Source organism: Carassius carassius, chromosome 32 (assembly GCF_963082965.1).
Source record: "Carassius carassius chromosome 32, fCarCar2.1, whole genome shotgun sequence".
Lineage (NCBI taxonomy): Eukaryota > Metazoa > Chordata > Actinopteri > Cypriniformes > Cyprinidae > Carassius > Carassius carassius.
Window position 1 is genome coordinate 4,113,255 of NC_081786.1, and position 12,745 is coordinate 4,125,999.

Consider the following 12,745-nt stretch of genomic DNA (forward strand, 5'->3'; position numbering starts at 1 on the left):
CTTCTCGTCGTAATGATTTATTTTGCAGTAAAAAACCCATAATGATCCTTTGAATTTTAATGATGAGCTGCCTGCTCAAGGATTCATTGTTTTGACTCCTTGGCCCTTACCTTTGCATGGAAACATGTCTTAAGGGAGGCGCTGTCGAATTCGATGGCCTCCTGTGCCTCTCTCCAGCTTGCCAGCCTCATCAAGGGCTGACGCCCACCACCGCGACTCCAAGCATCCCCTCACACCTGATAGAAATGGGACACCTGCCATTCAGGAATCAAAAGCCCTCTCCAGGAGAGGAGAGAAGAGGGAAACACAACAGACAGCAGTGAAAAGGAGATGTTAAGTCCCCGCATTAGGCGCCAGGGATTAGCACAATAAATTAAAGAGCTCTTTCTATAAAACTGTCACTTCGTATGAGATGTGAGGGGTGTCAATACATTCGGCCAACCTTTCCCGGTGAGGCTCAGTGTGAGTGCTGATGAATTAGACCACCTCCCCCTTCTTAGAAAGGTGGCGCAGTCCTTAGTGGGGGCACGTTGACGTTAAACTGATTTGAAAAGAAAGAAAGAAAGATGGAGAGGCATCCATTTCTATCTCACAGGAGTGTCAGTGCTGCGCTGACCCGGAGGAGCCCATTTCAAGTGACTAACGGCTAATGCTTGTCAACAAAACCACTCCATGTGAGATCTGATGAACATGCGGGGCGAGTCTCACAAAACCTTTCAAGTTTCAAAAAAAGCACAGAATGGAATATTGTATTTTTATTTGTTTGTTTAAACCGAATAAGTGCCTTGATGAGTTTTATTTCCTGTGTTGACATTTTTAGTTTGAAATAGCATTGTAACTGAAATAATAATGTTAATAATTATAAATAATTTTGTTGGATTTTGTTGAACTTTCTTAAATTCCAGTAGCCTTTAGTTTGCATACATATACTGTATATATATATTTATTTATTTATTTTTATTTTTTATTTTTTTTAATATAAATATAAATATTAACAACATATATATATAATTAAGCTTAATTTGAATTTTTATATCTACATTATATAATTGTTCTTTTGATTTTTGACACTTTTTGTGAGATTCACCCAAGTCCAGGCATCAATCTTCAAAAGAGTTCATGTTTTAGAGGAAAGCATGTACAATAGTTCTGCTCACGAACCAAAGCGAGCAGGAGAAAATGATGCTGACAGAACAATATCCCATGATGCACGTTTGCTAAATGGATCTTAGATTTTTTTTTCTCCTACTTGTTTTTCGTTATTCGTTGTTAATGTTGTTTGGATGCCCCGAGAGCTTGTTTTACAAGCATTTAGATTTATGTTAGTTGGGGGGGGAAAAGAGAGTACGAAAAACAATACGGTATGCAAGAATACAGAAAGATGCTGTTTAACTCACAAACAGCATATTGAGTTTTAATATCAGTCGAAGAACGCAGCGCCTGAGGGAGTCTGCACACTTCCACCGCACACGTCTGACTGTTTCTAATTTGCTGTCTTTGCCGTTTTGTTCTGATCAATGTCTTGCGTACAAACACGGCTCAAATTTTCACGTACTCCCCAATGTAGTTTTGTTTAATCAGCGCCTGCTTGGAAATGCTAATTCGCAGCTCTATCCTTGTTGAAATTTCATAAGTGCTAGCATTCCTGTTTCTTTTGTGTCTGCGCTGAATTGAATAAAAAAGGAAATGTTGATTTTTCTCTTGCACCCTTCTTTGATCGTTATTTGTGTAATCTCATTCATAGTCTTTCTTCTTCAGGGACAACAGGACTGCTTTAAAAAGCGAAAGGGGGAAAAGGTGCTAATTTGACATAACTGTCAAAGCGCTCAAAAGCAGTGTGAATTCCAAACAATTTTCAGACTAATGTTTCTAAACATGCGGCCCTCCTGCTGTGGCGGAAATCTAAGCAAAGCTCAGGCGCTAATATGTTTGTTTGTGTGAGTGTGGTGATGCACTGCTATTATGAGTGTGTCCGGATATAGTGTAAAAGTGTATGCACATATGTCCCATCATCCCAGTGCTGTTAAAAAATATTGAATGCGCTTCACTGTTAAGCTGACGGAAGCGTTGAGCAAGAGGGAGGTGAAGTCATGTTTAATTAAGACATTCTGCCCACGAGCCGTCACTCAGAGCGCAGGTTAAAGATCCCTCGTGCTCCCCGACTCTGTTCACACTTCACATACCCACGACGCACTGCGCCTCGGTGCACTGTAATTACCTCCGCTTGTCAAATATTCACTCTGTGAAATATGTCCGTACACTGTCTCTCCAGACCTCACCTGAGCTAGAGAAGCTGTGAACTTATTTCTGCCTGTCTCATTTTTCTACTTTTCATTCAGCCTATCAGAGTTTGAGGCGGAGTACCAGGAGCTCTGTGATTGGCTGATGGACATGGAATCCATAGTGACGGACAGCCATGATCTGATGATGTCAGAGGAACAGCAGCATCACCTGTATAAGGTAAATGGGTTCTTGTGCATTTAAAGTTGCTAGCTACAATTGATATATACATGCTAGCATATTGCATCTGTGCACAACATGAAGCGGATTTTGAAAAGGCAACCAATTAAAGGAATAGTTTCATTTCAGAATTCATTATAGACCCATCTTTCTTCAATGCAGCAGAAAAGAAGCTATTTTGATCTTTTCGTAATAGGGACTAGAGCGTTCAAGCTTCAAAAATGACAAACAGCACATTCAAATATATCATGAAGGTATGCTATAAATTATTTTTAATGGTTGTAAAACGAAAACGATAAACAAGAATATAATGAAAACCAAGTTATATTTTTGGCGAGTGTAGAGGCCATTTCACCTTAGACTGAAAGAAGTTCCTTTTCTTCTGCATGTCACGAACAATTGTGTCAATGAATAAATGGGAAAACTTGCATTACCCCCAATACTGCTGCTTATGGTAGTTTTTTGGAGCCTTGTTTCACTTTATGAGATAGATTACTGTATGCTGAGAAAAACTGTTCAGCAGAGGAAAGTAAGTCATATTGAACTGGAACAACATGAGGGTGAGTAAATGATAACAATTTACATTTTTGGGTGAACTATGCCTAATTTTAGTGTAAATGTCCAGTGGGATGTTGTGTCTCAGTGGTCAAACATCTGTGTTGGTAATTCAGTGGTTGTAGGTTCAATCCTACAATCCAGTAGTTTCATCAAAATGAGTTGCATCATTCATTATTAATTGTAGCACAGTTGTACAGGTATACTGTTTTCTGAATATGGGAACAAGCACAAATTGGACAACTTTGGAACTTTAATGTGTGTATTATATATATATATATATATATATATAGCTGCATTCCCCATTATTGTAAAGATTGTGTTGAGCAAAATAACTTTTTTTTTATTTGTGTTTAACAGAAGAAATGTTTGGAGAGTACTGTAAAAGACTGTCATGACACGTCAGACAGTTGTTAGTAATTAACCCATCATTAAATCTCATTGGTCCAAAAATGCTGCCCTGCCTATTAAACATAAACAGTGTTCTGATTGGCTGATTGTTCTCATTTTTTGCCATTCAATGTGGACAGAGTGCTTCTCCCTGTTCACTTAGCTCCAGGGAGTCTGTCCCTAATGGACTGTTAGTCACTTTAAATAAGAAATTGTCTGCTAAATCGTGTATAATTGTAATTTTTTTCTTTTTTATCTTAAACTGGAAGCATATAATGCAGAATGTTAAATGATAGATTTATCAGTAATATTTCAAATGAGCCTTGACTTTTGATTCTCTTAAACCAATTTAGCAAAACCACGGCTGAATATCACAATACCGCGAGCCGGCGATTAGATTGTCTTCCATTTCAATCTCTGTCGTGCTGTCACACGTTCTACAGCCAGACTCACTCAGTCATTTTAACACATTTCAGTAAAAGATCATTTCAGAGAAATGTGAGAGGGAAAGAGAATGAGTGCAAAGCAGAGATAGTACCTCGCCCTGTTTACAGTCCATGAATTTTTATTAGTCCCAGATAAAGTGGCCTGTATTGTGTTAGGTCAATATGTTTGTTCATGATTAAAACAAACTGATTTTGGTCCTCCGTATTGATTGCGTGCCCACCTGCCCTAATAAATATGTACTGGGCCTCCATGTTGGTTATCAGCTTTGTTCGTGGGGTTCTCCTGGTACGCGTTATCAGGCCTCTATGTGAGATTGATTTGGTGAGGGTTACACATGTAGACCGAGCCAGGGCCGGGACGTCCTGCTGTTTCCCCATGCTGGGGGAGTTTATCGTAAAAAAGAGGGGGAGGCAGAAAACCACACTCGCCGGGAGGCAGGGACCGTAAATCAGCCTCATTTAGGCTTCCTTTACCAGACTGATTCCGACACTTGTCATCCTCCGATTGCTTCGAGCATATGGCATATTTCAAAAGAGCAGATTGTGAATCATAAAGAAATGAAATTAATAACCACCCACCCCCAGCCTCAGACTGGAAACAACCCCTAATGACGAGGGAAATAACGGCACGCCGGCGGCCCCCTCTTCCTCTTCATCCTCCTCCTTCCTCTCCCCTCGAAACCTGCGGAGGTCATGTTCAAGGTCAGAACTAATCTTCCCGCTCATCGGGCGCAATGACCCCGCCATTAGTCATATATTACAGTAAGAGAGAACTGAGGGAAGATCACCCTGTTTTCTGCTCGCTCTTAGTCTTTGAGTATGTTCAGCATACTACTGTACTGTTTAATACTGTACTAAAATTCACAAATAATTATAAAAAATGGCAAGTAACGCATTGAATTAAACATAAATTTTTTAAAGTAGAACTACTGAAATAATATTTTCTTTCAAAAATGTAAACCAACAATCTTTTTACAGTTATAAAAAAATACATGTAGCATTATATATATATATATATATATATATATATATATATATATATATATATATATATATATATATATATATATATATATATATATATATATATATATCCATTTGTATAGAATAGAATACATTATTAAGTTTTTGTAGCACAATTTACTGTGTGCTAATTTTATTGTGAATACAACCTTTTTTGACTAGTTGATAAAAATAAGCCATACAGTAATAATAATAATAGTAATATTTCCTTACATTTATATAGTGCTTTTCTAGGCACTCAGAGCACTTTACATAGTCAGGGGGTATCTCCTCATCCACCACCAGTAAATCAAGACATTTTTTTTAATAAAAGTAGATTAAAAATCCAGATAAATTTATGATGGCAATCACTAAATTAAACATCCAATATACTGTAGATGGTTATTTGGCATCAGTGTCACATTCTGATGTTTGATTTTTTTTTATTTTGCTTCATACTGCATACTGTTTACATAGCAGTAGTAGGTCATAGGCTGATCTTGCTCAGTATGCAGTAAGCAGTACAGTAGTATTTGTGTCTATACATAACCTTCAAAATGAAACTCGACTGACCATTCATCTCAGAGATCGCCAACTGTCACAAGAAATCAGTTTGATCAGAATAGCCTCCATGTCATCTCTTCCTTTCATAAAACAACCATTGATGTGTTTTTAGCACTTTCAACCAATTAACCTGTAGATTCTCATCTTTTGTTTGCTGCGTGTCGATCAGACGTTAGCTTGTTAACCGCTGCTGCGCTCGAAGCGTTGGTTTGTGTATACAGCACCTTTAGCACGCACTGACAAGCAGAATAGATCTTAGTCTAATCTAACATGCTCTAATGCGCTTGCTGATCAAAGCTTAGCTCAGCCAAACCTTCCATGTTCTCTTGTGCTGCTGCTGCCCTGAAGATGTACTCCTTTCGCACTGGTTTGTTTGTTCAAGCTGTACCTTCGAGTGCTGAGGTTTATGAGGCATTGTTATCTGTCTTTATGCATGTGAAATCAAAAGATCTGATCATCTCGCTTTTCCCAGAGGCAGCCTTAAAAGGTTTTTTCTCACAAAAGCCATTTGTTCAAAGCTGCAGGATCTGACAGAACATGTAAAATGCAACTTAATTTGCTGTTTGGATTCTCAACTCTTCAACTGATCGGGTGTGTTTTAATGGCTCAAATTTATGTAATAAATTAAATTGTATTTATAATGTAGTTTTATTATGTTAATCAATGAAATGCATTGTTTTTATTATAAGACCCATGATAACAACACAATACAGTGATCATATTTGAATAAATAACTTGAAAATACCATGTTATATATTAATCACTTATTACAATGTCATTAATTTATGATTAATAATATAAGAATAAATACACCTATGCATATATTACCATTTTATTTAGTTAAAATATATACAAAAAGACTATTAAAAATAGATTTATTTAATATATATATATATATATATATATATGTTTTTTTTTCTTTTTGCATATAGAAAATAAAGCCTATTTTGAATTTTAATGGAGCAATATTAAGCAATATAATTTCTTATTATTTTAATTTTTCCCCCTTCTGATCCAAACATGTTGTCACGTTTCGTGAGATTCACCCAAATGCAGTTGGTTTTCTTTTGTTGCGAATGTCAGGAATTCTGCTCGATTTATGTTGTTCTTTTGTGAAAAAGTGCAGGGATGTTTGTTGATGTGTTGCTCTGTGTCAGGAGTGTGAAGGCAGTAGAGCGGGCATCTGTGTGTGTGTGTGGAGCGACAGAGGATGTGTGTGAGTGTGACACATTGCTGCTTTATAGAGCCGGAGCAGGTGGTATTTAATGGGAATCACAACATCACAGTGCCTTCTCCTGTGTGTCTCTCCCTCATCCCTCCCTCTCTTGCTTTCCCTCTTTCTCCCTTGTCTATCTTTCTGTCTTTAATTTTCTTTCTCACACACTCCGGAGCTCTGTTCCAAAACCTAGTTAGCTGCTTTCCTGTACAACCCCAAATCAGAAAAAGTTGGGACAGAATGAAAAACGCAAATAAAAAAAGAAAGTAGTGATTTCTAAATTGACTTTGACTTGTATTTCATTGCAGACAATATGAACACAAAATATTTCATGTTTTGTCTGGTCAACTTCATGTCATTTGTAAATATGCATCCTTTCCTGTCATTCAGACCTGCAACACATTTCAAAAAAAGTTGGGACAGGAGCAATTTAGGGCTAGTAATGAGGTAAAATGGTTAAATGATGTGATTTGAAACAGGTGATGTCAACAGGTGATTGTAATTATGATTTGGTACAAAAGCAGCATCCAAGAAAGGTCTAATCCTTTAGGAGCAAAGATGGGCCGAGGATCGCTAGTTTGCCAACAAATACGTGATAAAATTATTGAAATGTTTAAAAACAATGTTCCTCAAAGAAAGATTTGGATATTTCACATTCAACAGTGCATAACATAATTAAAAGATTCAAGGAATCTGGAGGAATTTCAGAGCGTAAAGGACAAGGGTGCAAGCCTTAGCTGAACAACCGTGATCTCCGATCCCTCAGGCGGCACTGCATCAAGAATCGTCATTCATCTATAAGCGATATCACCACATGGGCTCAGGACTACTTTGGCAAACCTTTGTCAAGTACCACAATACGTAGTTACATCCACGAATGCCAGTTAAAACTGTACTGTGCCAAAGGAAGCCCTATGTTAACACTGTCCAGAAGCGTCGTCGACTTCTCTGGGCTCGGAGGCATCTGGGATGGACCATCACACAGTGGAAACGTGTACTGTGGTCAGATGAATCCGTATTTCAGGTATTTTTTGGAAGGAATGGACGCTGTGTGCTCCGGACCAAAGAAGAAAAGGATCATCCAGACTGTTACCAGCAACAAGACAGGGTCTGTCATGGTATGGGGTTGTGTCAGTGCCCTTGGCAAAGGTAACTTGCACTTCTGTGAAGGCACCATTAATGCTGAAATGTACATAGAGATTTTGGAGCATAATATGCTTCAAGAAGACTTCTTCAAGAAGACATCTTTTCCAGGGACGTCCATGCATATTTCAACAAGACAATGCAAAACCACATTCTGCACACATTACAAAGTCCTGGCTGCGGAGGAAGAGGGTACGGGTACTGGACTGGCCTGCCTGCAGTCCCGACCTGTCTCCAATAGAGAATGTGTGGCGCATTTTGAAGCGCAAAATGCGACAACGAAGACCCCGTACTGTTGCCCACCTTAAGACTTGTTTGCAGGAAGAATGAGACAAAATTACACCTGAAACACTTCATCACTTGGTGTCTTCAGTCCCTAAACGTCTTTTAAGTGTTGTGAAAAGGAATGGCAACATTACAAAGTGGTAAATGCTTTACTGTCCCAACTTTTTTTGAAATGTGTTGCAGGTCTGAATGACAGGAAAGGATGCATATTTACAAATGACATGAAGTTGACCAGACAAAACATGAAATATTTTGTATTCATATTGTCTGCAATGAAATACAAGTCAAAGTAAATTTAGAAATCACTTCTTTTTTTTTTTTTTGCGTTTTCCATAATGTCCCAACTTTTTCTGATTTGGGGTATTGCTGTCTACATAGTCTGCTGCAGTCCAGTGCATGATTTGCTTCAGTGCTTCCCAACTGGTTTTGCTTCTGGACTCCAATGGCCACCAAAACAGTACTGAAATTGTTTATTGAACAAGAGGGAAAAAGTCATTCAGTGTTATTTTAGTATTATTAATATACTGGTATTATAGTATTTATTAATATTTGCTTTTATTTTTAATATTTTTTGTTTTGGTGATTTTATTTTTGTCATTTTAGTAGTTCAATAAATGTAATTCAGTTAGTTGCTAAGGCAACAACATTCATCTAATATTTAATTTTATTTTATTTCCTGAAATTCCTTCCTCCCTCATATTCTTTCTTTTTTTGTCCTATTTTCTCTTCCCTTATTCTTTACTTAAGTTTTTTATTTTAAGCATTTCATGTAGTATATATATTTTTCTAATAATTTCAATGTTAATAATAATATAAATAATTTCAATATTTATATTGTATTTAGCTTTATTTCAGTTGCATAAATAATTTTTAGATAGCAATAACAACACAATCAAAAACTAAAACGTATTATTATTATTATTGCAATGAACTGCATTGGAAAATTCACAGTTATGTACTAAATTCCAATAGAGTTTGACATTAGCATGTTTCTAAGCTAATGATGTGATCAGGGCATTCCTTAGGTTTTCGGAACACTGCAACTTCCACACAAATACACCAAAGAAATAAGCATTTCCCCATTATGACTGTTTCCAAAGACCCCACTTTGACGGTAAATGTGCTGAATATGGTGGCGATACTGTTGGGTGCACCTGTATGCGTCATTACCCACAGACACACACACAGCATTTTCACACCACTATATACACACGCAGTAGCCTCAGTAAGTATGTGCTAATGTAGGTAATCACTAATGGACATTTGCTAAATTTGATTGCATTGTGCGTGTTTATCTTGTGCTCTTGCATTTCAGCTGTGCTCTGGTTTCTGTTTTTGGCTGGTATGTTTTCTATAGGGTAAATAATCTCCCCTACTCTTCCTCTCTTGGATAGCGAGTGAAAAGCTTCTGAATAGACTCATATATAGATTTCAGTGACACCTGTTTTGAAAACGCTGTTGCAGGGTGCAGGAATGTACAAAAGTTTGGCCTCAGTAAGATTATTATTATTTAATTTTTTCAAAGAAATGTATGCTTTTATTGAGAAAGAATGTTTATAATGTTACAATGTTAAAAGATTTCTATTTAAAAAAGTCTTTATTTCTATGAATTAAATAATACAAATATATAATGTTTTGCTGGGTCATGTGTCTGGTGGATCATGTTACACTGAAGACTGGGGTATTCAAATAAAATCTATATTTTACAATATTACTGTATTTTGTCAAATAAATGCATCATTTGTGAGCATAAGGGAATCTTAATTATTCCAAACATTTAATAGGTAAATAGAATAAATGCAACAGTTTGCACAGCTTTGGCAGGTTAAAAAAGTGACGGCTAAAAGTCACAGACTCTAAGACAGAGAGAGAGAGAGAGTGCTCAGAGAGAAAGCTTGAGATGTTGGCAGACGTCTGGTATATTTGAGCAGGAGTTTAGCTGGAGATGAGAGGTGTCATTGATGTTTAGTTATCAGTGTATTGATAAGTGAGAGATGGCTGACCCAGCACACGCTTCACCAGCTCACACTGATCTCCTCTCACCTTCTCATCCAATATCAATCGCTCTCACATCCAGCCAGAGCCAGTGTGTGTGTGTGTGTTAGTGCCAGGATCCCCACACAAAGAGCCTAGTGTTGAAGCTCTCTCTCTCTGTCTTTCTCTTCCTGCCTCTCTCTGGGGTACAACCTTTATTTCTTTCTTTTTATTATTTTTCCTTCTTTTGTTATAGTATTTTCCCTTTCTTGCATCCTCCTTCTTTCTTCATGTTTCCTCTTCCTTCCTTCCTTCCTTTTTTCCTTTTTTCCCCATTCATTATGTCTTGCCTTGTTTTTTTTCTTTCTTTCTTATTCATTTGTTTCTATCTCCTTCCTCAATTCTTTGGCTTTATCTTTTTTCCCTCCTTCCTTTGCAAATTCTCATTTTTTTCATCTAATGTTCGATTTCTATCCTTCCCTTCTTCCGTTTATTCTCTCTTTTTGCCCTGTTTTTCCTTCCTTCCTTCTTATTTTTTCTCTCTTATCCTGTTCCCTTTATTTATTTATTTCCGTCCTGCCTTTCTATTTTTCTTTCTTTGTTTTTTAATAGTTGCTGTTTTCTTTGTCTTCCCTTCATTTATTTTTATTTTTTATCTTTGTTATATTCCTCCTTTTCTTCCTCCCTTCTTTCTTTCTGCTCTTATTCTCTTTTTGTCTTGCATTCATTTACTTCTTTTATTCCTTCTTTTATCCATCCATCCTTCCTTCCTTCCTGCCTTCTTTCCTGTTTTCCCTTTCGTCCTATTTCCTTATTTTCCTTGTTCCTTTTTTTTCTTTCCTCATTCTTTTTATCCACCCTTTCTTTCTTTCTTTCTTTCTTTCTTTCTTTCTTTCTTTCTTTCTTTCTTTCTTTCTTTCTTTCTTTCTTTCTTTCTCTCCCTCTCTCCATCGCTCTCTCTCTTTCTTTTCTCTCTCTTCCCATGTGTGTGTGTCTATGCACCAGATGGCTGCTCGTGATGCGAACAAGCATTAAAAAAGCGAGAGACATTCCACAGGGGAGAGACGCAACAAGGCTGCTAGATGTTGGATGCGGACTCTGAGATCAAGTTGTGCCCCCGGTCTAAGAGCTGTTGGGAGATCAGTGCCGGCTGTCCTCCTGACCACCCCTCCATCTCTGACAATCAACATTAGACTAGGATAAAACCCGCCGCTCCCTCCTCCGTTTCTGTTAGAGAGACTCGTTCTGACCAGATTTATGCGCAACATGACGACTCGATGCGGAGCCGCAAGACGCCTTGAAAAGGGAAATGCGGTTTGTCAGGAGAGACAGCCTTACAGTCCTCACACCCCATGAATAATTGAGAGGAGGGATAGAGGAGAAGGAAGAGACACCTGGAGAAAGAAAGAGGGAGAAACGGAGGGATGACAGGAGGTGTAGGAACAGTTGAAGAGACACATCAGAGAAACAGCGAGTGAGAGGGATATAGACAGGGACAGACAGGGAAAAAGAGAATGAGAGAGGAGGACACACACTACACGAGCTGTCTGAAGGAGCCAGTTTCTCCAGCATGACTTTACCAGGGTTGTGTAATAAATAATGTGCCAGAACTGTGGCTCTCACCCTTTACAAGGGCTCACGTTTCTCAACCCTTCAGATATGGGCTGTACTGTGTTTGTCTCTGATATCTGAAATGAGTGAAAGATACCAGTTAATGGAGCGGCTGGTGATCAATTATTCTTTAAAAATCTTGACTGAAATGACTGAAACTCTTCCATGTTTAAACCTGGTGAGCTGTTGGAGAAGTGGCCTGGTGGGCAGCAGAGGTTGTGCAGTAAATAATCATCATCCATCACTTTGACGGACCGGGATGTAAATTTACCATTATGCTCTATTTTTATCTCTTTGTAAATATTGTAACAGTTGTTATTTTTTTATAGCAACATTGATATCACAAGAATTTATTAAGCGCTTTGTAGCGAGTTTTTGACACTGCAGTGTTGCAGTCTGGTCATCCGATTTAATGAACAATATTCCATGAATCATTCCACTGGACTAGGCTTGGAATCTCTCATCTTTTGCACCCAGATCTTCGCTCATGGCTCTATCATACTCTGCTTTCGAAGGGAAGCTTTTATTTGTTATATTTTTCCATTTTCTTCTTTGAATTTATAGCAAAGCTATTTTAAAATATTAATATTTTAACAATGATTTGTAATATTTATATACACTACCATTCAAAATCTTCTGTAAGATTTGGTAAATGCCAGCATCTTTGAAAGAAGTCTCTCTTATGTTAAATTTATTTGATGCAAAATGCAGTTAAAACAATAATTTTGTGAAATATTACAATTTAAAATAACTGCTTTCTCTGTCATGAGCCTAATATGCTGATTTGATGCTCAAGAAACATTTCCTATTATTATCAATGTTGAAAACCATTATGCTGCTTAATATTTCTGTGGAAACCATGCTACAATTTTTTTCCCCCCAGAATTATTTGAGAAAGGAAAAGTTAAAAAAAAAAGTCATTTATTTGGAAGATGCATCTATATATATATATATATTTTTTTTTTTTTTTTTTTTTTTGATTCATTTGATCAATTTCATGCAATGTAATTTTGAATACAATTAATATTTATTTATTTAATGTATTTATTTCCCCCCCAAAATTCCATCAGTGCATTTTTTTATTTTATTTTTAAGAATT

General features: G+C 37.2%; 1 protein-coding gene across 3 annotated transcripts in view; it reads left to right on the forward strand.

Moving 5' to 3' along the window:
* akap6 (A kinase (PRKA) anchor protein 6) overlaps positions 1-12,745 on the forward strand; it is a 135,768-nt gene that overhangs the window by 84,330 nt on the left and 38,693 nt on the right. For all 3 annotated transcript variants that reach the window (XM_059519915.1, XM_059519914.1, XM_059519916.1), the window contains exon 9: positions 2,340-2,460. In XM_059519915.1, coding sequence (XP_059375898.1) covers positions 2,340-2,460 — 121 coding nt within the window. The remainder of the gene's footprint in view (positions 1-2,339; positions 2,461-12,745) is intronic.